At 45.8% G+C, this 26,197-nt stretch overlaps 1 protein-coding gene across 1 annotated transcript; it reads left to right on the top strand.

The window, feature by feature from the left end:
- Positions 1–331: 331 nt before the first annotated feature.
- On the top strand, positions 332–16,335 carry LOC309350255 (N-acylethanolamine-hydrolyzing acid amidase-like; the record flags this gene model as incomplete). The annotated part of the gene is made up of 11 exons (XM_081877102.1): positions 332–564; positions 2,449–2,613; positions 3,821–3,947; positions 4,655–4,745; positions 6,298–6,374; positions 8,551–8,723; positions 10,868–10,930; positions 11,546–11,612; positions 12,828–12,856; positions 14,185–14,266; positions 16,305–16,335. 10 exons carry the CDS (start codon positions 332–334, stop codon positions 14,258–14,260), a joined length of 1,101 nt encoding a protein of 366 aa, XP_081733228.1. The 3' UTR covers positions 14,261–14,266; positions 16,305–16,335.
- Between the last annotated feature and the right edge of the window lie 9,862 nt (positions 16,336–26,197).

The raw sequence follows: 26,197 nt of genomic DNA, 5'->3' as shown, positions 1-26,197 counted from the left end.
TTGGCTAAGTTACAATGGAATGGTCTGGGTGGTGTTGCGCACATTGTTATTCTTATTTATTTCTGATTATTACTTTGTCCGAATAAAAAATAGGCCAAAAATGTGCCGGCTATTAGCCAAGCCGCGCTTTCTCGCCACACCCCGAGATCCCAAGACGCGTTTATATATCCCCGTATGCAATAAGCATTGCAAAGCGGCGTCCCTGGTTGCGGTTAGAGTACTGTACTTTCCCTTCTCGGGCTCCGCCCCCGGTCGCCTCCCCTAATCTTAAGCTCGCCTCCCACGCGCAGCCCGGGCTTCTTTGCAGAGCCGCTTTTGCTCGCGCGCATCCATGGAGCCAGGGCTGCGCCCGCGGGGCGGCTTTGCGCGGCTCCCCTTCGCCCTCCCGCTCCTGCTGCTGTGCGGTGGGGCTGCTGCCCCCCAGGGGGCGGCGAGGACCGAGGTGCCCGCGCCCTTGCACTGCAATGTCAGCTTGGACAGCCCGCCCGAGGAGCGCTGGCTGCCGGTCCTGCGCCTCCACTTCGACCCGGCGCTCCTCCGAGAGGCTTTCGTGCAGCTCATCGAGTGAGTGCGAACCGGGAGGGGGATTTTGGGTGGGGGGCATCAGTCTCTCCGCTGCTTTTTCCTTCCTTGGAATCCTGGTTCATATTAACTTCTGAAAGAGGGTGGTCGGATCCAGCTGTGGGCTTGACCAGGGACCCCTTTATTGGCCGAGGGAGCGGCGTACAGCATGACTAAGCCATGTGGACAGCATGACAAAGCCGCTTCTGGCGAACCAGAGCAGCGCATGGAAATGCCGTTTACCTTCCCGCCGGAGTGGTACCTATTTATCTACTTGCACTTTGACGTGCTTTTGAACTGCTAGGTTGGCAGGAGCAGGGACCGAGCAACGGGAGCTCACCCCGTCGTGGGGATTCGAACCTCCGACCTTCTGATCGGCAAGTCCTAGGCTTTGTGGTTCAACCCACATCGCCACCCGCGACACACTATTGGTCTCCACTCAATCCTAGAGAATGGGTAGGCAAACTAAGGCCAGGGGTCCGGAATCACCTTCTAAATCTAGCCGGCAATCAGTCCAGGAATCAGCGTGTTTTTACATGAGTAGAATGTGTGCTTTTATTTAAAATGCATCTCTGGGTTATTTGTGGGGCATAGGAATTCATTCTTTTTTTCCCCCTCTTCAAAATATGGTCCGGCCCCCCCCAAGGTTTGTGGGACAGGGGAACAGCCCCCTGCTGAAGAAGTTTGCTGACCCCTGCCCTAGAGCCCCGTCTTTGTTGGATACCCTCACCTGCAGGGCCAGATTTAGGTTTGATGAGTCCCTAAGCCAGTGGTGTCCAAACTTTTTTCAAAGAGGGCCAGATTTGATGAAGTGAAGGGCGGTGAGGGCCGACCAAACTTGTGCTTTTTTAGGATTGAAATTGTAGAGCTATTTTTTAGGGTTGAAGTTGTTGAGGTTTTTTTTAGGATCTTACCCAAGGAAATAAACTGTCGGATTAGGCCTCCGAAACAGACTTTGGACATCCCTGCCCTAAGCTACTGAAGGTAATGGGACCCTTTCTATGTCCAGCTGTCCTTTGTCAACAACAAATTGTTGATGTTTTTTGTGTTGAATAAATACTATATGGTAATTTATGGACCTAATAGGTATCTCAAGCCATTTGCACATGCACAATGTAGGCACCCTATATATAGAAATGAGCAAACCCGTGATATTTCAGGGAGCAGGCTAGCAGGTGGGGCCCATGACTTACATCATAGGAGCCTACACAACACAAAACACTGTTGCTGTATGTAGGTTTTATTTGTTTTGTCTCTTATACAGTGGTACCTCGGGTTAAGTACTTAATTCGTTCCGGAGGTCTGTTCTTAACCTGAAACTGCACTTAACCTGAAGCACCACTTTAGCTAATGGGGCCTCCTGCTGCTGCCGCGCTGCCGGAGCACGATTTCTGTTCTCATCCTGAAGCAAAGTTCTTAACCCGAGGTACTATTTCTGGGTTAGTGGAGTCTGTAACCTGAAGTGTATGTAATCCGAGGTACCACTGTATTTTGGAAATGTACATCCAGTTTTTTTCCCTTTAAATTTTTTTGGGGGCCCCAAGAGAGTGGGGCCCAGTGGACGCTCGGGTTGCGAATGTGATCCGTGCAGGAGGCACATTTGCAACCTGCAGCGCCGCGTCTGCGCATGCACAGGTTGCGATTCGGTGCTTCTGCGAGCGCCGAAACCCAGAAGTAACCCATTCCGGTACTTCCGGGTTTCGGAGCGTCCGTAACCCGAAAACGTGCAACCTGAAGCGTCTGTAAACCGAGGTATTACTGTATTCCGCGGCCAGGTGGCCCCTGTTTGGGTTCTACCACCAGAGTAGGAGAAAACAAGCTTGTTCCATCTTCCATGCGGCAGCCCTTTAGATATTTGATGTACTGCTTTCTTGTCTTGCATTGCAGCAAAGTGGTTCCCAAGTGGGTTCATGCCATTATCCGGCCTCTGGCGGAAGAAATAGAATCCTTTGTCCCTCAGCCGTTTGCAGGCGAGATCCGGGGACTCTGCCAAGCCCTGGGGCTGAACGTTGGGGATGGCTTGCTCCTCAATTTGGCCTACGAAATTACCACGTAAGCGTTCTTGATGTTGGTGAAGAAGATGCAAGGAATCTTTGCTTGTTTGTTTTATCTATCAATGAAAGATGAATGAAAACATTAGTACAATCATCTGTTGTGTGGGGAGAAGTGAGGTTTTCCCTGTATGTGCAAACTTAAAAACACACTTTTTAATTTAAATTTAAATCTTTACAAGCTCTGCAGCCACTGTTCTCAGAGCACCTTTCAAGTGAGGAAATAAGATTTTTTAAAAAGAAATATATTAATGCACAATACATAAAAGAGTATCATATCAGAGCAGAATAAAATACCAGCATTAAAATACCAACACCTAAAATCCATGGGAGTGTTCTTTTGCATCAGTGATTGGATGCTGGCCGCCATTTTGAATCAATATGGCAGACAAAAACAGCACATTAGTGTGACTTTCTTTGTTTCTTTAGCATCACTTCAGCTGCTTCTCAAGATACTGGCACCAGTCTCTGCATGAGGGTTCCCAAAGTGGAGGCGGCAGTCTTTGTTGATGTTTGGATGCCAGGGGCCATTTTGAATCAAGATGGCGGACCAAAATGTGGCTTTGGCATGACTTCACCTGGTTTTTTTTTTGGCGTGGCGGGTCCAAGCTCATAAAATTGCACTATCCATTTGAAGGTCTCAATATTTTTTGGTTGCTAAAAATATTTGGGCAGAATTAAACACTCCCAGCTACTTGTGTGCACATATGTAGATAGGTAGGTAGGTAAATATTGTACTTTGACAAACCTTCAAGTTCTAATGACTATGCTAATACAACCCTCTGGTTTTGGGCCCCATTTCTGTTGGCACTGACCATGTGAGTTCTCTATTAGAGGGAGCGATCTTCCTAGAAGTCCATAGCCAAAGAATTGGCTGGCCACACCAAATCAGTGTGTGAAATTGAGCTTTCCCCTCTTGGGAACTCCTCCCTGGTTCAGTCTCTCATCATTGTTTGCCCTCCATCGTTCTTGTTTTCTAGATGAAGCGTCAGGGAAAACATGTTCTTTTTGTGAGTGTTTTTGAGTGTCCTCTTTTTCTTCACCACTGTCTTGTTTTTTCCATATAATTTTTTAATTAGTTTTTTAACATATCATTTTCAACAGTAATTAAACATACTTTTACATCTTATTCAATTTTTTGACTTCCATCAATCCTGTCTGAAAATTTTCCAATCTAATCTCTTCACTCTTGTTTTCTTATCCCACAGATACTGCACCAGTATCATCGCTCAGGACACTAATGGGAGCATTTATCATGGCCGGAATCTGGATGCACCGTTTCTCGACATTTTTCAGAAGACAACCATAAATGTGGACTTTTTAAAGAATGGGCAGGTATAAAAAGCTCTTGGCAGCGGTTAAGTATCACTGCGAGAAACACAGGGAGCATGCATTTTTGCCAGGTTGCTGTTTAGATCCTCTATTATCCAGGATTCTGCAGTAGTGTCCGTCATGTTTTCCAGGGAGGGAGGTGAGGTGTGAGATTTAGACACCTGACTGCCTAGGGCAGAAATGGGGGCACCTTCCACTTCTGCATATGCTTGGCACATTTAAAGTGCATGACATCCCCAAAAGGATTCTGGGAACTGTAGTTTGCTAAGGGTGCTGGGAATTTTAGCTGTGTGAGGGGGTAAACTGCAGTTCAAAGGGCTCTTGGGGTGTGTTCTAAATGTGCAGCATGTTTGCAGCCCAGGTATAGTTGAGCTGCAATTCCCATAAGCCACAAACACTGTGGCCCAATGATCAAGGTTTTAGCAAAGTCAAATAATGCAGGCGACCTCTAGAGAGATAATAATGTTTTTGGAGCTTTCCCCTCATTGTTTTTTTGCATTAGTAAATGAGAGAGATTGAATTTTAACCTGTTCTTCCTAAATCCTGAGCTAAAGCATTTTAAGTATTAGAGCCTCAGTTTACAGTCAAATAAAGGTCTCTGTTTTCTTGAAGTTAAATTACTTACATACCTGATCATGTTTTGGGGTGTGCTTTGCATTAAAAGCAGTTATGGTTAACTACAGTCCATTCTGTGTCCTTTTTATTTTTAGGTAAAATTCAGAGGCACTACATTTTTCGGTTATGTTGGTATATGGACAGGACAAAGTCCATATAAGTTTACATTTTCTGGAGACGCAAGAGGTAAGCAGATTTCATTCTTCCTGAACAGAAGAATCACATTTCTGCCACATCCTACAGAAAAATGTCAGCTCTACTTTGATTCCCTCCCCGCTTCCATTCTGGAGCATAATGTAGATTTAAAAAAAAAAAAAAATTAAAAGAATGTTAAAGAGAGAAAACCATAATTAAAACCAGAAAAGTACAGTAAAACATAGCGCAACATCCGTGATACATATCGCTACGGCCACATTTGGAAAATAGTACACTTCATACACAGTGCAGGTGGCGCTGTGGGTTAAACCACTGTGCCGCTTGGGCTTGCCGATCGAAAGGTCAGCGGTTCGAATCCCCGCAATGGGGTGAGCTCCCATTGTTCGGTTCCAGCTCCTGCCAACCTAGCAATTTGAAAGTACACAGTGCAAGTAGATAAATAGGTACTGCCCCAGTGGGAAGGTAAATGGTGTATCCGTGCGGTGCTCTGGTTTTGCCAGAAGCGGATTAGTCATGCTGGCCACATGACCCGGAAAAACTGTCTGCAGAAATGGACAAACGCCGGCTCCCTCGGCTTGTAAAGCGAGATGAGCGCCGCAACCCCAGAGTCATTCGCGAGAGGACTTAATTGTCAGGGGTCCCTTTACCTTCACCCTTTTACACTTCATAAGCCAAAACACCTGGACAGATAGGAACCTCTTTAGCTTTCTTTTTTGGAAACAGTAACTGTGTGGAAAAACGAGACTTTGCCTGGGAGTTCCATAGATGGGGAGCCACCGCTAAGGAGGCCCTGATAGATAGCTCCCACCCCCAGGAATGAAGATCAAGGCTTGCAGACAAAAAATGGGCAGTTCTGTTGCATTCTGAACAATATGGGCAATGCATTATACGGTATACAGTCATTCCTTGGCTCCCGATTGCCTTGGTAGTCGAATGATCTGACTCCTGAACCAGCGAGTGTTCTGGTTTTTTATTTTTATTTTTTTGGGGAATCTGAACGTCCGATGGGGCTTCTACAGTTTCTGATTGGAGCTTCCTGCAGCGAATCAGAAGCCGTGCTTTGGAAGTCAAATGTTTCGGAAGTCGAACAGACTTCCAGGACGGATTCTGTTTGACTTCCGAGGTACGACTGTACTTGGGTAATGTATATAGTACATTGCAATAATGGGCCTGGTCCTCCCACAGCGGGCAGGATAACAGCACTTACCAGACCTCCTGTCACCGTCTTTGCTGTGATGTACCAGGAGGAAGAAGAGGGGCAAAGCCGGCTACTTGCGCAATGCCAGGAGCGCCAGGTGGGCTCTGCTGGCAAGTTTGCACTACGCTGACCTTGCCACTCCCTTACTCCTCCTCCCTATCAATACGCCCCCATAATGCAGGTGGAGGGAGGCCAGCTAAGCACTGCCACTCTGTCTATGGTCTGTTCTGTGATTTTATTTTGCTTTGAAGAAATGCTTTTTATATTCATTCTGGCCATTTGGGATGGGAGCTCTTAAGCACTGAAGCAATAGGAGGAAACGGCCTATGTTTGTGACGGCTGATTCTCACGAGGCATTTCTTTTCCCCTTACACGCTCTTATAGATCGTGGCGCATGGTGGGAGACTGCAATTGCCACTTTCCTGAATCGAAATTCTCCGGCCAGCTGGCTGGCCAGGACTGTAAGTAGCCAAAGTTTCGCTCTTTTCAGATTTGTTGCTCACTAACCACCAAGTTGCTGAAAATCCAAGTGTTAATTAATAATCTTTCCTCTCTCTTTTTACGATTGAACAGATAACGTTGCTTTGTAAAATAGATGTAGGGGTGGTGAAGGTTCAGAAATGTTATAATTTGTGTAGCGCAGAAAAAGAATGGTCTCTGCCTAGTACATCTAAGAATTTGCAAGGGTGGTTTTTTTGGGTGGAGGGGGCTATTACCAATGGGAGAAATGTGCATTTAGTTTATTTCTCTTATTTATTAAGATATTTTCCGTGCTTCCTGTGACAGATGGTTTCGTTTTGGTTTTTTTCTGAGAGCAGGAGAAGCCTCCAAATCTATTATTATATTATTATTATTATTATTATTATTATTATTATTATTTAATCTTAATTTATTTATTTATACCCCACCTTTTTCCTTGACAGGGACTTAAGGCATCTTTCTTTATTACCTGTCCTTCACCTTGTGGCCCCAGGGGAGGTCCCAACACTTTAAAATGCAACATTTAAAACAGTTTAAAAGAAACCACAATTGCAAGAATAGAGGGTGGGGTCCTTAAAAATATGCGTTTCAAGACCAACAACACTCGGTTTTCTTGATCGAGCTCAAACCATTGCAGCAAAAGTAAATTTCTTTCAGATGTCATGACATTCAGCTTTGAAGTCACTTTTCATCAGCACAGATCATAAACAACAATCTTTGCATCCTCTGTTGAAGCCTGTTTCAGGTTGCTAAATGTGCCAGTTAAAAACAAACATCATTCTGAGGGTTGTTTTGCTTGCCAGCTGTTTCAGGCACTCTGCCCTTGGTGCTTTTCAGCTTAGCTCTGCAAACTTTCCTTCCTTGGAGGCTTTTAAGCAGATATCGGATGCCCACCTGTCAAGGATGCTTTAGCTGTGATTCCTGCATTGCACAGAGGTCTCTTCTATGATTCTATGAAATATGAGGACTAGAAGGTTGCTTCCTTAAAATGGGAATTCGGGTTTTCAGGATTCTGATAAGCAGCAACTCGGTTACTTCTGGAGCCTTGTAGGTAATGCAGTGTGACCTGGCTTGAGAGCAGTACATGTGAAAAGGATCTAGGAGTCTTGGTTGACCACAAACTTGACATGAGCCAACAGTGTGACGCGGCAGCTAAAAAAGCCAATGCAATTCTGGGCTGCATCAATAGGAGTATAGCATCTAGATCAAGGGAAGTAATAGTGCCACTGTATTCTGCTCTGGTCAGACCTCACCTGGAGTACTGTGTCCAGTTCTGGGCACCACAGTTCAAGAAGGACACTGACAAACTGGAACGTGTCCAGAGGAGGGCAACCAAAATGGTCAAAGGCCTGGAAACGATGCCTTATGAGGAATGGCTAAGGGAGCTGGGCATGTTTAGCCTGGAGAAGAGGAGGTTAAGGAGTGATATGATAGCCATGTTCAAATATATAAAAGGATGTCACATAGAGGAGGGAGAAAGGTTGTTTTCTGCTGCTCCAGAGAAGCGGACATGGGGCAATGGTTCCAAACTACAAGAAAGAAGATTCCACCTAAACATTAGGAAGAACTTCCTGACAGTAAGAGCTGTTTGACAGTGGAATTTGCTGCCAAGGAGTGTGGTGGAGTCTCCTTCTTTGGAGGTCTCTAAGCAGAGGCTTGGCAACCATATGTCAGGAGTGCTCTGATGGTGTTTCCTGCTTGGCAGGGGGTTGGACTCGATGGCCCTTGTGGTCTCTTCCAACTCTATGATTCTATGATTCTATAATAAATGTTTGCCAGTTTGCCAGCTCCAGCCCCAAAATGGGGCTTCTGTGACTTCTCCCAACTCTATAGCAACACAATGGGAAAAGCTTTGTCTGGTGAGAAGCTTGCTCCTACGCATCTCTTAAAAGAACAGGAGGCCTCTCAGCATAGCTGTCAACTTTCAGATTTGAAAATAAGGGATCAGCAGCCTCAAAAATAAAGGATCAGCAACCTCACCTGTCCCGGGGACAGTCTATGGGATATCTAACAATCAGGGATAGCAGCGGGAAGCAGTGGAAAACGGTGCTGGAATAAGGGAATTTCCCACAAAAAAAGGGAAGGTTGACAGCTATACCTCTCAGGGTGTGGACCTCCAAGTCCAAAATGCCCACTCTTGTTTCTGCTTTGCTGCAGGTTTTGAGCGAAGCTGAGACCTTTGAGGCTGCTGCTCTCATGCTGTCCAAGACACCGATTATAGCAAATGTCTACTTCATCATTGGGGGCACGAAGCCTGGGGAAGGGGCAGTCATTACGAGAAGGAGAAGCGGTCCAGTAGATATTTGGCCCTTGGATCCTCTGACCGGAGGGTAAGCATGAAATTTTGTAACCCTGGGTTTTGTAGGAAACAAGTTATGAATTTGTAGATGGAGGGGTATAATTGCCCCTTGGTGTCTTATGAGCAGGGCAGAGTGTTGGGAAATAAATAACTGGGGAGCACCAGTAATTGTGAAGTGCTCCCCCCATGTGTGGGGAATCACAGAGAAAAAACAGCTGACTGCCTGAATTCAAAAAGTGTATGGGGCCTGATTCACTCTTTAGCCGAAATAGCCCCCAGCAGAGTTTAAAACACAAATCTATGCAGTATTTGCAAAGCACGGGGAATATAGATTGTTACACCTTTAAATGTCCCAGTATGAATGAAATTTATTACCAGTGGCGTAGCGTGGGGGGTGCCAGGGGTGCCGGCCGCACCGGGCGCAACTTGGGCAGGGGCGCACTCGCACTAGCAGCTCTCTGCCCCTACTAAAATCCACTGGTTAGGGAGCCCGCGCTCGCTCGGCTTGGCGAGGAGGTCGCAGAAGGGGGAGAGCAAAGCCTTCTGCCGCTGGCAAAAAAAGGAGAGGAAGCCGGGCGGGCGGGCGGGCTGGCTGGCTCGCGGGGGTCTGGCTGCGCCTGCTGCTGCCGTTGCCGCTGCTGCCGGGCTTTGACAGCTTGGCGAAGCGGAGGGAGAGGTAATTGCGTCTCTCTTTCCACTGGCCGCCTGGGTAGTGAGCCGAGCGGAGCAGGGAGTCTGGCGAGGGGGCGGGAAGAGACTTTCCCCCCTTTTTCCCACCTCGCCTGGTCAAAAAGGAGAGCGGAGTCTCCTCAGGGTGCCCTCAGGCAGGGCAGGGCAAGGCAAGCAGAGCGAGGAGGAGAGAGAGGGGAAGGGGGGGGGAGCAGCCAGGAAACGACGCGGTGTGGAGGGGGAATCAATTGAGGAGAGAAGCCTCGCTGCTGCTGCTGCTTGGGAGAGTAAATTACTGTACTTGCCTTGCCCCGGGTTAGGGGGCGCAAATTATTTGCCTTGCCCCGGGTTGGGGGGCGCAAATTACTTGCCTTGCCCCGGGTGCTGATAACCCACGCTACGCCGCTGTTTATTACGGTCACAGACCAGGATAAAACAAACAAACAAAAAGAAAAACAAAACCATATGATAATGAGAGTGGAGGCTAGCATCTGCCTAACATCAGTCTACAAATGGCTGACCTTGAATCTGCTCCCCCGCGGGATAGCCCCATTGATCCTCTGCGACCAATTTTAGTCAGGCTGGCAGACTGCAGTCCTGAACACCCTCCGGAAACTGGGTTTTGCCCCTCAAGCCCTTCTAAGTCTGGGCTTGGGCCAGGCAAAAGCTACGGTCAGGCAAAGAATATTAGCCACCGAGAGACAACAGGACTGCGCAAGGTGCCCCAACTATAAAATTTGAGAAATCGAGAGAGAGATAGCCGCACCGGCAGCATATCTCTTCTTTCTCGTATCTAGAAATGCAAGAAGGGCCTTTACACTCACCAGAAGCTCGGCTCTTCCCTCGCCGGTCCTGGATGGAGCCTTTAGAAAAGTCCCCTATGCTCAGAGACTTTGCACCTGTCCATTGGGAGAGATAGGAAGCCCAGAACACTTGTTCTTTAGATGTCCCTTTTATGAAGAGGCACGTAGTAAGATCATTGATCACCTACTGGTGAGGCTCTCCGACTTCCCGCAAAAGCAAAAATTTGACCTTTTGCTGTAAGGCAAAGATCAGAAGATGACCTGGATGGTCGCCAGATTCTGTGTACAATGTCCCAGTATTAAGCGCTTACAATTCTTCCCCCTCCTCGATCCCTCTCGGAGTGAATAGACTACAACCTTTAGTAAGTTAAAATGTTTTACTTACAGTAACCACAGCTCTCATCATGAATACAGCAGAAACAACACAGGTATTCTGGGTAACAAAATCAAAAAGCACCTTCAAGTATTGTGGTAATCAACATAAGTTTTGCTCAGAGAACACCCACTGAAATTAGTGGACCTCACTTAATCTTGTTCCTTAATTTTAGTGGCTTGAACCAATGAATGTTCTAGACCTTACAGACAGTAGGTCTGAAAAGCTTTTTGAGGGAACTAATCCACCCCTTAAAAAAAAAAATTAAGTACCTTATACCCATATGGCAAAAGGATACAGTGATAAAGTTTTAATGTTCATTTTATGTAGGTGGTACCGGATAGAGACAAATTACGATCACTGGACAACCCCTCCTCCTCTAGATCATCGAAGGTATGTTTTCCTGGGAGGTAAACTGTGTCAAGATGATCTTATTTTAAAGAAAGAAGAAAAGGAACTGTATATGCATACTTTGTTATACTTCCACAGTTGGAATAACTCCCTTTTGCGCATAGGTAGGGTTGTCAGAGGGACGCGGGTGGCGCTGTGGGTTAAACCACAGAGCCTAGGACTTGCCGATCAGAAGGTTGGCGGTTCGAATACCCACGACGGGGTGAGCTCCCATTGCTCGGTCCCTGCTCCTGCCCACCTAGCAGTTCGAAAGCATGTCAAAGTGCAAGTAGATAAATAGGTACCACTCTGGCGGGAAGGTAAACAGCATTTCCGTGCACTGCTCTGGTTCTTAGTCATGCTGGCCACATGACCCGGAAGCTGTATGCCGGCTCCCTCAGCCAATAAAGCGAGATGAGCGCCGCAACCCCAGATTCGGTCACGACTGGACCTAATGGTCAGGGGTCCCTTTACCTTAGGGTTGTCAGGCTGCGTCGGATGTCACAGAGAAAGACTGCTGTTCTTTTATTATTTTATTTTTGCATGGACAAGGAGAATCGCAAAACACTCCAACAGCTCTTACCTCCGGTATGAAATGGTTTTATTTTTACTCTGCAGAACCCAAGCCATGAAAGCACTGAATGCCACCGGACAGAAGAATATTAATCTCGAGTCTCTGTACAAAGTAAGTCTTCCATTTTACATCCTGCTCATTTTAGAAGCAAAACAAAACTCGCTTTTTTTGAGGTCTTTATGCTAGGATTTTTCAAGGTTTGCCACATTTGCAAACGAGAACCTTTTGGGGGTAACACACACATACACACAAACAATCACACAACACAGCATATTGTATTGGCTGCAACGCAGTGCTTCTTTAATGCCTAATTTCAGTTAAGGGGTTGAGCAATTACCTCTTGGGGTGCCTTTGCAAATGTCAGGCTTCAGGGAACCAGCTTTCTCCCCCATGGCAGTAGATAAGCAGAACAAAGGAAAAGGAGTCTTCTTACCAGTTAGAAACTTTAATAATCACACCAAGAGAACAAAGAACACATCTCCCAGAATGGCGGTGCTCCCAATTAAGGCTAACACCCCCTCCATCCCTATTAGTCTACACCACTCCTACGTCTTGTAATCTGAGCTTGTACCCTCTGTGCTTTCTGTGCTGACACTTTCTGAGCTCTCAATGACTTTGGAGACACGTGTGTGTGTGTGTGAGAGAGAGAGAGAGAGAGAGAGAGAGAGAGAGAGAGAGAATGCTGCCCAGAGACGGTGAATCTGTTAATCCTCTCTCTTCCAGTGTTTCTTCTCCTAGCTGTTCCCCTCAGTATTTCCCAGCTTCTGCCTTCTGAACTATGCCCCTCTGCAAACCACTGTTCCAAATCTACACTGTCTTCTGCTCCTAGGAAAATTCAAAATCCAGAGCAGGGGGAGGGGGAGACTCCCACCATTCCTCTTCAGCGCACGCCTCCTCAGCACAGTCCCTGACACATACAGGTGCCATTGCCCCAGTACTCAGGAAGGCCCTTCCTTTTGGCATACACAAACTACCACCCATCAAATGCTTTGTGTGTCCTGTAAAGGCCTTTCTTTTTGCCCAGGCTTTCCATGGCCCACAAGATTACACCCTGTTGTTACAGGGAAACCCTTCATTTATGAGCTACCGTGTATAAGCACAACACACTGAACCCAGAAGTGACTCAAAAGCTTTTAAAAAGAGGCAGGATGGGGCAGGGTGCCTGCAGGCTTTTTCAATTGTCTTTCAAATATACGGGATTTCACTGGTGCATGTGGTGCCTCGGAATGTAACCCCCTTCAGCGTTTTAAAAGCTTCAGCTGTTTAGAAATGCTTTTAAATACATAAATAAATGGACTCCTTTCATTTCATTTTGGTTTTTTCCAGGTATTGTCAGTCTATCCAGTCTTAAATGAGTAAGTTTTGTTTGCATTTTTTCTATAATAGGTTTGGATTCCACCCTGCCCGCCTTCCTTTAGGCCTCAGATGGGGAACCTCTGTCCCCACCAAATGTTGTTGGACTGCAAATCCCATCAGCCCTTGCAAGCATGGCTAATGGCTAGGCGTTATGGGAGTTGTAGTTCAGCAACACCTGGAGGCTGGCCTATCAATATCTCTATGGCAGGACTAGCTGACATGGTGCCCTCCAGATGTTGCTGGACTACAACTCCCATGAGCCCCCAGCCAGCGTGAGGACGGGAGCTGCAATCCAGCAGCATTTCAAGGGCACCAAGCCAGATGAGGTTGTATGATGGAGTTCCTTTTAATTCCTGGGATCCAGCAAGGATCCAGTTGCTGAATTAGCCAGGCAAGGGCCATTACGGTCCCTTAAGTATGGGTCGCTAAGGTAACAAAGGAAATGGCTCTGTGCCAGAGGACAAATAGGTGGGGGCCCCTGTTTCGCCTTGCTGGTAGTTCGAAGGACAAAAACCAGAGTGGAATGTGTGCTCTAGAAGCAGGCTGTAGCCTGGGCAGCAGAGAGGCAGAGCCATTCCTGATTTCTGCTGGGTCCAAGACTGTGGCTATGGCAGACGTAAGACCCTTTGGGGGCATTAATACAGTGGTACCTTGGGTTAAGAACTTAATTCGTTCTGGAGGTCTGTTCTTAACCTGAAACTGTTCTTAACCTGAAGCACCACTAATGGGGCCTCCCGCTGCCGCCATGTGATTTCTGTTCTCATCCTGAAGCAAAGTTCTTAACCCGAGGTACTATTTCTGGATTAGCAGAGTCTGTAACCTGAAGCGTATGTAACCTGAAGTGTATGTAACCCGAGGTACCACTGTACTGTGAGCCTCTCCATCGTAGGTTGTACAGTCTTTGCTGTCCCTCATTCCAAGGAAACCGAACCCAGGGTAAACGCCTGGAACACCTGGAATCCCACAGTGCTCAGAGATTGGGGTGCCATTCCACAGTATATACCAGGGATGTCTAACAGGTCGATCGTGATCAACTGGTTGATCCCCGGAAGGTTTTGGTAGATTGCAATTGATCGCAGGCTCCCTTTCCTTTCCTTTGGCAAAAGAGCATTTTTGACCTGAACCCCCCAAAATGGGACTTTCCTCCCTAAACAATTTTCCTCCCTAAACAACAAGCTCAACAATTTTGACCTGAAACACTCCCCCCCCAAAAAATAAGGGGGTAGATCACTGCCAGTTTTTTGTTCTGTGAGTAGATCTCAGTCACTTGGGAGTTGAACGTCCCTGGTATATACCATGACTCAATTCGTTTCCTACTCTTTACCAGGGGAACAATTTACACCACCGTAATGAGTGCTGCAACCCCTGGCAATTACACGACACGGATCAGGAACTTGGTGTGAAAACGTGTAAGTTCTGATATTTAATGCATTTGGAATAGGAGTTCAGACACCCATCTAAATACCCAGCACTTCTGGCTTGCAATTAGGGATGTAAGAAGGTTTTCGTTCCACCTTGCATTCGTCACGTGCAATACTGTTGACATTTTGCAGAAGTTCTTCTGCCAAAGCCCACAGGATCTGTCTTGCTGTCCTCTGTGGCAAAACTACACCATTTGCTTAATTACGTTATTGCACCCCATCCATTTCAGTGCCAAGGAAACACAATGCAAATTAAGCAGGTGGGACGTAACTAATTACATATCATTTGCACACTGAAAGCCAACGACACCAGAAAATTCTGATTATATTCGCTGGATTGATTTTAGTTCTAGACATGGAGCAAATAAGCAGCCAGTGGCAATCTCTGCTCCCATTTCTGTTTTTAGAGGAATTCTCCAACATTCCTGCTTGCAATTTCTGGCATTTAACTGCTTTGTGCTGGCTAGAAAGCTTTTGGTATTCAAAGTCTCTCATTTTCTTATTTTCCTGGAAATGCAAGCTTATTTTATGCCCCCAGTAGTAGTGACCTATGGGTGGCGCTGTGGGTAAAACCTCAGCGCCTAGAGCATGCCGATCGCATGGTCGGCGGTTCGAATCCCCGTGGTGGGGTGAGCTCCCGTCTTTCGGTCCCAGCTCCTGCCCACCTAGCAGTTCGAAAGCACCCCTAAGTGCAAGTAGATAAATAGGTACCGCTTTATAGCGGGAAGGTAAACAGCGTTTCCATGTGCTGCGCTGGTGCTGGCTCGCCAGAGCAGCTTCGTCACGCTGGCCACGTGACCCAGAAGTGTCTCCGGACAGCGCTGGCCCCCAGCCTCTTAAGTGAGATGGGCGCACAACCCTAGAGTCGGACACGACTGGCCTGTACGGGCAGGGGTACCTTTACCTTTACCTTAGTAGTGACCTGCCCCAATTGGAAAAGGAAAAACTCTTGTCTGACTGCCTGTTTATCCAGCAGGCTCTGCCTGATAAGATAACTTCGTCATGATACTGTGGGTTGATGAACACTGAATTAAAAATCTGTGAATGAGCTGCCCTCTTTGAGATCAGACCTTCTTTGATATCCTCTTCAGCAATGGAGGAAGCTATATCTGCAGGGGGAAACCCAGGAATTTTGTGGCTGTCCAGTGTGCCCTGTTAGAGAGAAGTGGCTGCTCAGTTTGATATTGGGATATCCACCGTGGCAAATGTGGTCCTGGAGTTTTAGTTTGCTATAAGACATCTGCTACTGAGCCAGTTTGTGAAGCTGGTGTGGGAATGTTCAGGGTGGCAGGAGAGGATATATTGTTTATTAATATCCTTCTTAACTTGTGCTAGCAAGTTCCTTTGCTTTGCAGAGTTACATCCCCCCTTTTTACATGCACAGCAGATAGCTGGTTGCAGGCTCGTGTGAGCCTCTCGCTATTATACAATTCGTTCTGTCTTCGGATTGAATTGTACGTTCCTGGTAAGTTCCCTTGAATCCCTCTTAAAAGAATAAAGACGCCACAATCTTATTCAAAGTCAATAAAAGAAGCTTCTCACATCAGTTCACAGTTGGATTCCTGAAGGCGGACTTAGTTACAAATATGTACAATGTGGATCTACCCCATATGGGGGAATAATCCCAGTGCTTCTGAGAGCTAGCAGAGCAGTCCTAACTAAAAGCTGGTCAAATGAAGAAGGACGTCAAAAAGAAGGAAAGAGTGCTGTGTGATTTGTCCTTTTGTTACCTGAAGGTTAGGTCACACCCACCTTCTATCACATGCAGAAGGACGGATGCTCCAGCCCAGAGGAACAGGAAGTTTCTACTGGCTGGACCAAACATTCTCTTGCATGTCTTCTCTAGCATTACAAGGAATGTTGTACTTGACTGCCTCTCATGGATCACTTCCCACAGCTGGGAGACAGCCTACCAAAAGTTGCAGCTCATTACAGAATTGCCATGTGTTACAGGTGCATGTCGGCCTAACAGTAGCAGGGCACTGATTTTAGTTTCCTTTCTTTCTTTATTCTGGTCTTTGTGCAGGGGCTTCCCCCACTGCATCGGTGTGGTAGATGGGACCCATATCAAGATCTGTGCTATCCCAGGACAAATCAGATCAACACGCTAATAGGAAAAACTATCGTTCCGTTCCCATTACAAGGAACAGACCACAGTGTAAACTTTTTATCAGTCTGGAAGTTAGCAGGAGTGGCGAAAACCGCGATGCCTTCATTTCTGTAAACTGCACCTTGCCAAGAAATGGATGTTGGGTATTTGTATCTGGAAATCCTGCTGTACCAATTCACGGCAAACACATACCTCGCAGAAGAAGGGGTTGATGGAATCATAGAGTGCCCCCCCCCAATGCTCTTCAGCCACGGTTTTAATAGATGCACGATTTGGTTTCTTTAAGGGATGCTGATGTTGCCTCACATGCAAACTCCCAGTTGCTGAAGATAACGTGTCTGCTGTAATAACAGCCTGTGTTGTCCTGTACAATATTTGTGAGTTAAAGGGTCACTCACTGGGTGCCGTTGACTGTATAGAACCTGAAATCGTTCCTCCCTCATATACAGAGGAGCACTGACCAAACCGAAACAGAACTGCGACAGAGTGAAGCATTATTCTGTCTTCGTATGATTTTCAGCAGATGATGCTCTGAAGGCACAAAAATGCAGAGAGCTTGCTGAAACTTCACAGAATGATAGAACTGAGCATTTGCTGGGGCCCCTAATTAGCCAAACGATTCACTGCCCCCAAAACTCTTTTTTTCCCCACTTTGCATGGGACATTTTAGAAAGATGCTGTGGAAGAAAATTCCCATTTTGCACATCTTCTGTAGGCTAAGGAGACTCGCTGCGGATACCCCAGCAGCCCCCACCTCCCAGTGTATAAAGCCATTAATAATAACTTACACCCAAAATAAGACCAAAAACATTTCAACTTACTAGTGCCTTTTTTCCGCTCTTGCAAAATGATTGGTAAGCAGAAGCTGAAGTTGATGAATTATTTTTATTGTGTCCCCCCCCCCCCAATAAAATGTTTTGCTGTTGATCTATGAGGAGAGAACTGAAATAAATGGATTTTTAAAGCAGTGGTGGTTTTCTCCCCCCCCGCACAACCCTCCCTCTTATCTCGCCTACTTCTCATTCTGCAGCAAAATGGTATCAAAAGACTCTGAGCCAGGGCCAGCCTTGAAATACAGCAGCATAAAAAGCCAAAGTGGTATAATTGCATCTTACACACATTTAACTTGCTCAGATTCAACCACATGTGGTTGGAGGCAGGCTGGTTGAAATTGCACAAGTCAAATCCAAGCAAGGTGGAGAGCTTAAAAGCTCTTTTTGTGCCAGGTATGGTTGAGGTTACTCAGCATGGAAAGAGCTTTAAAGCTTTTCCTCTCACATGAAGGTGAGACCCACCCAGTACACCAGCTGTAGAGTACAAGGGATTCCATATCTCCCCTCATCTGCTAGACATAGAGTGACACCAAGGGCTCAGGTATATGTGATTTTTGTATGTGCATATAATACAGTGTTACCTCCGGTTAAGAACTTAATTCGTTCTGGAGGTCCGTTCTAAACCTGAAACTGTTCTTAACCTGAGGTACCACTTTAGCTAATGGGGCCTCCCGCTGCCGCCACACAATTTCTGTTCTCATCCTGAAGTAAAGTTCTTAACCCGAGGTACTACTTACGGGTTAGCAGAGTCTGTAACCTGAAGCGTTTGTAACCCGAAGCATTTGTAATCCGAGGTACCACTGTACTTGAAATCCCCGGCTTATATATGATCATACTGTATAGTACATTCATTTCTGGGAACTACAATTCAAGGAGGATATTGACAAAATACTCACACAAAGTACAGTGGTACCTCGGGTTAAGTACTTAATTCGTTCCGGAGGTCCGTTCTTAACCTGAAACTGTTCTTAACCTGAAGCGCCACTTTAGCTAATGGGGTCTCCTGCTGCCACCGCACCGCCAGAGCACGATTTCTGTTCTCATCCTGAAACAAAGTTCTTAACCCAAGGTAATATTTCTGGGTTAGCGGAGTCTGTAACCTGAAGCGTATGTAATCTGAAGTGTATGTAACACGAGCTACCACTGTAGTAGCTTTTGAACAAGTTTTTTTGTGTGTGGTTCCCAGTCTCCCTCCCCAATGTGGCAGGTTAAGAATGTTTGTAAGGTAAAGGACCCCTGGACGGTTAAGTCCAGTCAAAGGCGACTATGGCGTTGCAGCGCTCATCTCACTTTCAGGCCAAGGGAGCCGGCGTTTGTCCACAGACAGCTTTCCGGGTCATGTGGCCAGCAGGACTAAACTGCTACTGGTGCAACGGAGACCCCATGACAGAAACCAGAGTGCATGGAAACTCCGTTTACCTTCCTGCCACAGCAGTACCTATTTATCTATTTGCACTGTCATGCTTTCGAACTGCTAGGTTGGCAGGAGCTGGGACAGAGCAACAGGAGCTCACCCGTCGCGGGGATGCGAACTGCCGACCTTCTGATCGGCAAGCCCAAGAGGCTCAGTGGTTTTGACCACAGCGCCACCCTGTGGATATCATAAAATTGTAGAGTTGGAAGGGACCATGAGAGTCATCTAGTCCAGTCCCCTGCAATGCATGAATTTTTCACCCAATATGGGGCTTGAACCCACAACTCACTTGGTGACCTAAGTGCTATTTGGAAGTGTGGGAAGCTGGCTTGAAACAGGAACATGAAGTTGGGGGATACGTCTTGCAAGTTATTCTTGCTTGTATATATGTGCACATTTCAAGTACAGTGGTACCTCGGGTTAAGTACTTAATTCGTAGTTCTTAACCTGAAACTGTTCTTAACCTGAAGCACCACTTTAGCTAATGGGGCCTAACGCTGCCTCTGCGCCACCACTGTGTGATTTCTGTTCTCATCCTGAAGCAAAGTTCTTAACCTGAAGCACTATTTCTGGGTTAGCGGAGTCTGTAACCTGAAGCGTGTGTAACCTGAAGCATATGTAACCTGAGGTATCACTGTATTGGATCTGTCAGAATGTGGCAGATCATTTTCCATTTTTACCTGGATGGCAAAAATATCTGCCCCCTTCTGCTTGGTTTATCTTATTCACTAGAATGCAAAAGTGTTCAGTATTGAGAAGCAATTATCTAACCATTTTGTTCCCATTGCAATACATTTACCTGTAGTTCACCAAACGAAACAGTGACCCTGCTTGCTGTCTCTCATCCCTTGCTGTCTTAACTGGGCGACTGTTTTTTTAGAACTTCATATCTTATATTTTAAAACTGATGTGAATTAAGTGCTTCTGAGTGCAACAGACATGGACATACTTTCTCGTCCCCCACAAATACACACACACACACCCCAAAATCCTTGCCTGTGAAATTGTGTTTTGAAGTCAACAACAAACATGTTGCCATGGGCTTTAATAGGATCAAGATCTCACCCGAAGTGTCGCTACCTGCTTACCAACACGCTCGGCTTCAACCCCCAAGAGGGTTAAGGGAGCTTTGCATTGACCCAGTTTATAGTCACTAGCGTTAAACAAGTGCCTAATGAGGTAAACAGTGCAGAAATTGAAGGCGTCCATGCAAATGGGCTGGAAGCTAATCCTAGACAAGCAAAACAAAGTATTCATCCTAAGTATATTTCTAGTGTGGAATTTTACCACTGCAGTTGGATGCAGCTGTCCATTTTGGTTCTCCAAGTTTATTTTTCCAATCTTAAATCAAGCTTGTCATTTTTCTGCGACGATTTGCAGACCATGAAAATTTGTCAACGTTGTAATGCAAAATTTCTCCCAATAAACAGCTTTTTGTATGCAGTTTTGCCTAACAAAACGTTTTTGCAAGCGATTTCCCCAAAGATAATGAATTACTTAGTGTGTTATTTTCACTGTTACATGCATTTTTGTGCATGCTTTCCCTAGTACACATTTATTGGCTAGAGAGATGCATTGCAAAACTGTACCAGTTTCGAGGGATAGCTGTGTTTTGATTTGCGTATTGTTTCGGAAAGTGAGAATTTAGTAAGTTTGCCTTTAAATGCAAACTGATTGGATTTCTTCTCCCATGTCTTAAGTACCACAAGATGTAGCAATGGATAATGTCTTAGCTAGCTCTTCAAAAAGGACTAGATAAATCCATTGAAAATAAAGGCATTGCAGCCTGGGGCTCATAAACTGAAGTAGAGGCAACTCCCTGTTTGCGCAGGGGTTGTGTTTTGGGTAATTGTGTGCGTCGGCAGTCAGGCAAAAAACCGTGTTGTCCATTGTGCCCTGTTCCGTCCCTGTTCTGCCCTCTTCCTGGGTCAAAAGTGCTGTTAACGTAATAAACAAAAATCTGGCCTTATTCCCTTATGGGGAACACAAGAGCCCTTATAGCGTCCTTTGTATAGCGTCCTTCTCCATCGGCCAGAGAAAATAACAGACCAACCAGAGAATATTGAGATACAAAGCAGCTTGTAAACCTGATCTTTATTGAACTGTTGCAACAGGGTGCTCCCCTCACAGGCAGGAAAGGAAAGGAGGAGTTGTCGTTCAGCAACATCTTGAAGGCCAATGACATGGTTTTTCAAAAACAGAAGGAGTGTCCAGAGGTGTGCATGACCAGGTCCTCAAACAAGAAAGGGCAATGGACTATATCCTTTGTTCTTAATCCTGTATGTAATCCTAATCCATTTCAGTTTGCGGTCTTTCCTTGTCACGTGGGAAGGCTCTTAAGACCTCTCAGAACAACATCGAGTAAATAAACCAGACGCTTCACATACGGGGGGGGGGGCAAAAAAAGGGGGGAATTTGCCCTTTCTTCCTATGGCAACTTTAGAAGAGAATGCTCATCTTGTTAAACCTCCGGAGATCGTTTATTCAGTCTGGAGTGTAGAAAGCTGTCTTGGAAGCACTTGAGAATTAACAGCTGTCTTATAAATGCATAAGGCTAGCAGTAAAAACCAACCTTCAAAGTCCAGTAGACATCCCGTCAAGGCTTCAAAGACAGAAGCACTCCTCTCTATAGCAGGCATCGGGATTAAGGTATGGTTTCCCCCCCTCTTAATTGTCCTGAATTTCTATTTATGTACAGGTATATTGACCAAAACATCTCCTCTTCAGCCTGTATGTAAGAAGATCACTCAGAAGTCAGTCATGAATGGGCCCCATTTATCATGTTGAATTGTTAGATTTCATGCTCTCTGTTCACCATAAGATCCCAGGGCAGGTTATGTAAGAATGCGGTATAAAAATCAGTTAAAACAATTTACAATCAGAAGAATAGGATGGGTCCTAAACGTATATAGCTTAGGTGTCAAATGTCAGGCAAAAAGGTGTATTTCCAGACCTTCCAAGTGTCCTTATTTTCCAGCGACAGTTCCAGATTTACAGAAGCCATCCCAGTTTCTGCTTTGATCCCAAAATGTCCCGTTTCCCCTTAGGATGTCCCCGTTTTCATCAGAGAAATGTTGGAGGGTATGGTAGGATGTCCAATTTTTCGTCGGAGAAATGTTGAAGGGTATGCAATACCTAGACTTCTTTGAGGGAAAGAATGTACCCGGTAATTCAAATGTGCCCTAAAGGAATACTGTGCATGCAGTTTCAAACTGTGGCAGTTTGAAAGTAATGTCACAGCAGTTCAACCAATGATGGAGGAAGAGAAGACAAATTGGTCAATTTCTCATTTTTCCAATCTTAAATTCAGTTCTCTATATCTCTGCAGCAGCCTACAATATTTTTTTGAAGTTCTCACAAACATTCCTAAGCATTTTAGTACAAATTTCTCCTGATATGCACATTCTTGTATGCCATTTCTCCGAACACAAATTTTTCAAAACAATTTCCCCTCATGCGATGCATTTTTATGTTGTTGTCATTAATATAGTCATTCTGATGCACACACCACCCCAGTGCTGCCATTTTTGTCCACATTACCAGAATCAACTGCACCTCAAAATCCAGAGGTGTGCAAATTCCAAAGTATGGCTGCGCTCTGGTTTGTGGATTGTTTCAGAATGTGCAAATTAGGTCAATTCATCTTAATGGATCCCTTCCAGTCGGGATTCAGGCCTCATCATGGGACTGAAACTGCCTTGGTCGCACTGGTTGATGATCTCCGGCGGGCTAGGGACAAAGGTGAGAGCTGTTTCCTAGTTCTGCTGGATCTCTCAGCGGCGTTTGATACCATTGACCATAACATCCTTCTGGACCGTCTTGAGGGGCTGGGAGCTGGGGGCACTGTCATACAGTGGTTCCGCTCCTTCCTCCTGGGCCGTGTTCAGAAAGTGGTGGTGGGGGATGAGTGTTCAGACCCCTGGGCTCTCACTTGTGGGGTGCCTCAGGGTTCTGTCCTCTCCCCCATGCTTTTCAACATTTACATGCAGCCGCTGGGAGAGATCATCAGGAGGTTTGGGCTGGGTGTTCATCAGTATGCGGATGATACCCAGCTCTACCTCTCTTTTAAATCAGAACCAGTGGGGCGGTGAAGGTCCTGTGTGAGTGTCTGGAGGCGGTTGGAGGATGGATGGCGGCTAACAGATTGAGGTTGAATCCTGACAAGACAGAAGTACTATTTTGGGGGGACAGGAGGTGGGCAGGTGTGGAGGATTCCCTGGTCCTGAATGGGGTAACTGTGCCCCTGAAGGACCAGGTGCGCAGCCTGGGAGTCATTTTGGACTCACAGCTGTCCATGGAGGCACAGGTCAAATCTGTGTCCAGGGCAGCTGTTGACCAGCTCCATCTGGTACGTAGGCTGAGACCCTATCTGCCTGCGGTCTGTCTCGCCAGAGTGGTGCATGCTCTGGTTATCTCCCACTTGGACTACTGCAATGCACTCTACGTGGGGCTACCTTTGAAGGTGACTCAGAAACTACAACTAATCCAGAATGCGGCAGCTAGACTGGTGACTGGGGGCGGCCGCCAAGACCATATAACACCGGTCTTGAAAGACCTACATTGGCTCCCAGTACGTTTCCGGGCACAATTCAAAGTGTTGGTGCTGACCTTTAAAGCCCTAAACGGCCTCGGTCCAGTATACCTGAAGGAGCGTCTCCACCCCCATCATTCCGCCTGGACGTTGAGGTCCAGCGCCGAGGGCCTTCTGGCGGTTCCCTCATTGCGAGAAGCAAAGCTACAGGGAACCAGGCAGAGGGCCTTCTCGGTAGTGGTGCCCGCCCTGTGGAACGCCCTTCCAGCAGATGTCAAAGCGATAAACAACTACCTGACATTCAGAAGACATCTTAAGGCAGCCCTGTTCAAGGAAGTTTTTAACGTGTGATATTTTACTGTATTTTTGCTTTCTATGGAAGCCGCCCAGAGTGGCTGGGGAGGCCCAGCCAGATGGGCGGGGTATAAATAATAAATTATTATTATTATTATTATTATTATTATTATTATTATTATTATTATTATTGGAGTGAATCAAATTTCCTCCCCATCCCTAGAGGACAGCAGTCACTCACAGATTGGGGACCACTGGCATGTAGCTTTTGTACATTTAAGATACTGTGTTTAATTGCAATCCGATAGGTGCATTGCTCAAAGACTATGGGATGTGGTAGTTCTGCACACAGCACCTTTGTTTCCAAGACAAACAGAGGTAAGTTATTTATTTCCTTTCTGAAACATTTTCAGTGTTGTTTTCTGATGTCCTTTTTGAGTAAACATCCATATGTTCCTCCTTTCTCACTAGGCCATGAATTGCCAGATGCTTCACATCCTGGTAAGTTAACGTTATATAATCTCTCCAGTAGGAAATTTGGTGGCCCTGTGAAATTTGACAACGCACGGACAAGGCAGGCATTTAGTCATATTCAGGGGACACACAGGCCATGCAGAAATGGATTACTTTGAAGATCTGAGTGGCTCATATGGTGTCCTCCAGATGTTGCTAAACTACAACTCCCTGACTTTGGTTATTGGGAGATGTAGTTCAAAAAGCAACTGCAGAGCTACAGGTTAGCCACCCCTGTTGTTGACTGTCAAGTCCTGCTTCTCCTTTACTCCCTACAAATTAAAATTGTCATTGATGCAAAATACATTTTACTGATGGTCAACAATCTAAGCACACACATTATTATACATCATTTCATATCTAATAATTATGCTATATAGATGCTGACACAACTTTGTTATTGTATTCAGAAACGTTTAATTGAGCATTCTGCATACTGCTGTTTTATTTTTTTCAATTAGTTTCAACGTTTTTAACATAATGCAGTCAAAACACAATTTCGTCTTTTATTTTTGTCAACTCCCCACCCAGTTTTCCATCTAGTTGTTGTTTCTCCCTTTCTGCCACACCATATGTTTTTTCCATCAAATCATAAACACAGTATTATTTACAATCGTACCTTGGTTTTCGAGCAGCTTAGTTCTCAAATGTTTTGGCTCCCCAGTGCCGCAAACCCAGAAATGAGAGTTCTGGTTTGTGAACTATTTTTGGAAGCCATACGTCCGATGGGGTTTCTGCAATTTCCGATTGGCTGCAGGAGCTTCCTACAGCCAATCAGAAGCCACGCTTTGGTTTCCGAACGTTTTGGAAGTCAAACGGACTTCTGGAACAGATTCCGTTCAACCTCCGAGGTACGACTGTACTTTTATTCTCGTTTTATGTAACTGTGCATCTCGTATGTAATAAATAAAAATTATTTTTTTATAAAAAGAAATCTGAACAAGGTCTATGGAAGAACAGCGTGTCAGAAAATTTGAGGGAAGGGAATAACCAATGAAGGAGCATGTGAAGAATGTTCATTCTCCTGTGGCAAGCATGGAGGGAAAGAAGTTTTTTTTTTTAAAAAAATGATATTTATTAAAGTTTCGAATAAAAACATATAAACACAGACAACAATAAAAACATACATAAACCAACAAACCAAAAACAAGTATAAATTCAAACCTTATTTTCTAAGCCTAATTTCCCCGACCTCCTCACACCTCCCCCTTCGGTATTCTAATCTCATTTATCTTGTCAGCAAATCCATTCCCATATTTCCCATAGTTTTTAATAATTCTATTCTTTTTCCTTAATCAACACCCCTGCAAATCACTAATTTTTAAACCCATGTCTTTATAGCCTTCATTAATTTTAAGGGAGGGAAAGAAGTTATTCCCTGCCCACTATTGTTGATACTAGCTGGGGTTGGTGGAAACTGGAGGCCAGCAATATCAGGAGAGCCACTGGCTCCTCGTCTCTTTTGAAAGCACAAACCCTCACTATATGTCAGGCTTCGGGGAAGTGGCGCTTCCTCCTTCCCATTGGCTGTGGATAAGCAGAACAAAGCAAAAATAGTTTATTGCCATTTAAAGAGTTTTTAATGATCACAGCGAAAGAACAAAGAGTCCATCTCAAAGTAAATAAAAGTAAAGGGACCCCTGACCATTAGGTCCAGTCGTGACCGACTCTGGGTTTGTGGCGCTCATCTCGCTTTATTGGCCGAGGGTTCTGGCGTACAGCTTCCGGGTCATGTGGCCAGCATGACTAAGCCGCTTCTGGCGAACCAGATCAGCACACGGAAACGCAGTTTACCTTCCCGCTAGAGCGGTACCTATTTATCTACTTGCACTTGACATGCTTTCGAACTGCTAGGTAGGCAGGAGAAGGAACCAAGCAACGGGAGCTCACCCCGTTGTGGGGATTCGAACCGCCAACCTTCTGATCGGCAAGTCCTAGGCTCTGTGGTTTATCCCACAGCGCCACCCGCGTCCCATCTCAGAGTAAAGGTGCTCCCAATTAAGGTTTCCACCCACTTTCCCCCTAGTCACCCCGTCACCTCTGCGCCTTGCAACCTGATCTTGCAACCGCCGTGCTTTTTGTGTAGCCACCTTATCTGTTCTATGTGAGCTTGGACTGATAGGCTGGACGATCTCCAGTGAGAGAGAGTCTGTTAGCTCTCTCTCCCTCCGTTCTTCTTCACCTTGCTGTTTACCCCCCAGTTTTTCCCAACTTCTGTCTTCAG

Source organism: Podarcis erhardii (genome assembly GCF_964252035.2).
Source record: "Podarcis erhardii genome assembly, chromosome: 9".
NCBI classification, from domain to species: domain Eukaryota; kingdom Metazoa; phylum Chordata; class Lepidosauria; order Squamata; family Lacertidae; genus Podarcis; species Podarcis erhardii.
This window is presented reverse-complemented; position numbering and strand designations above follow the sequence as displayed.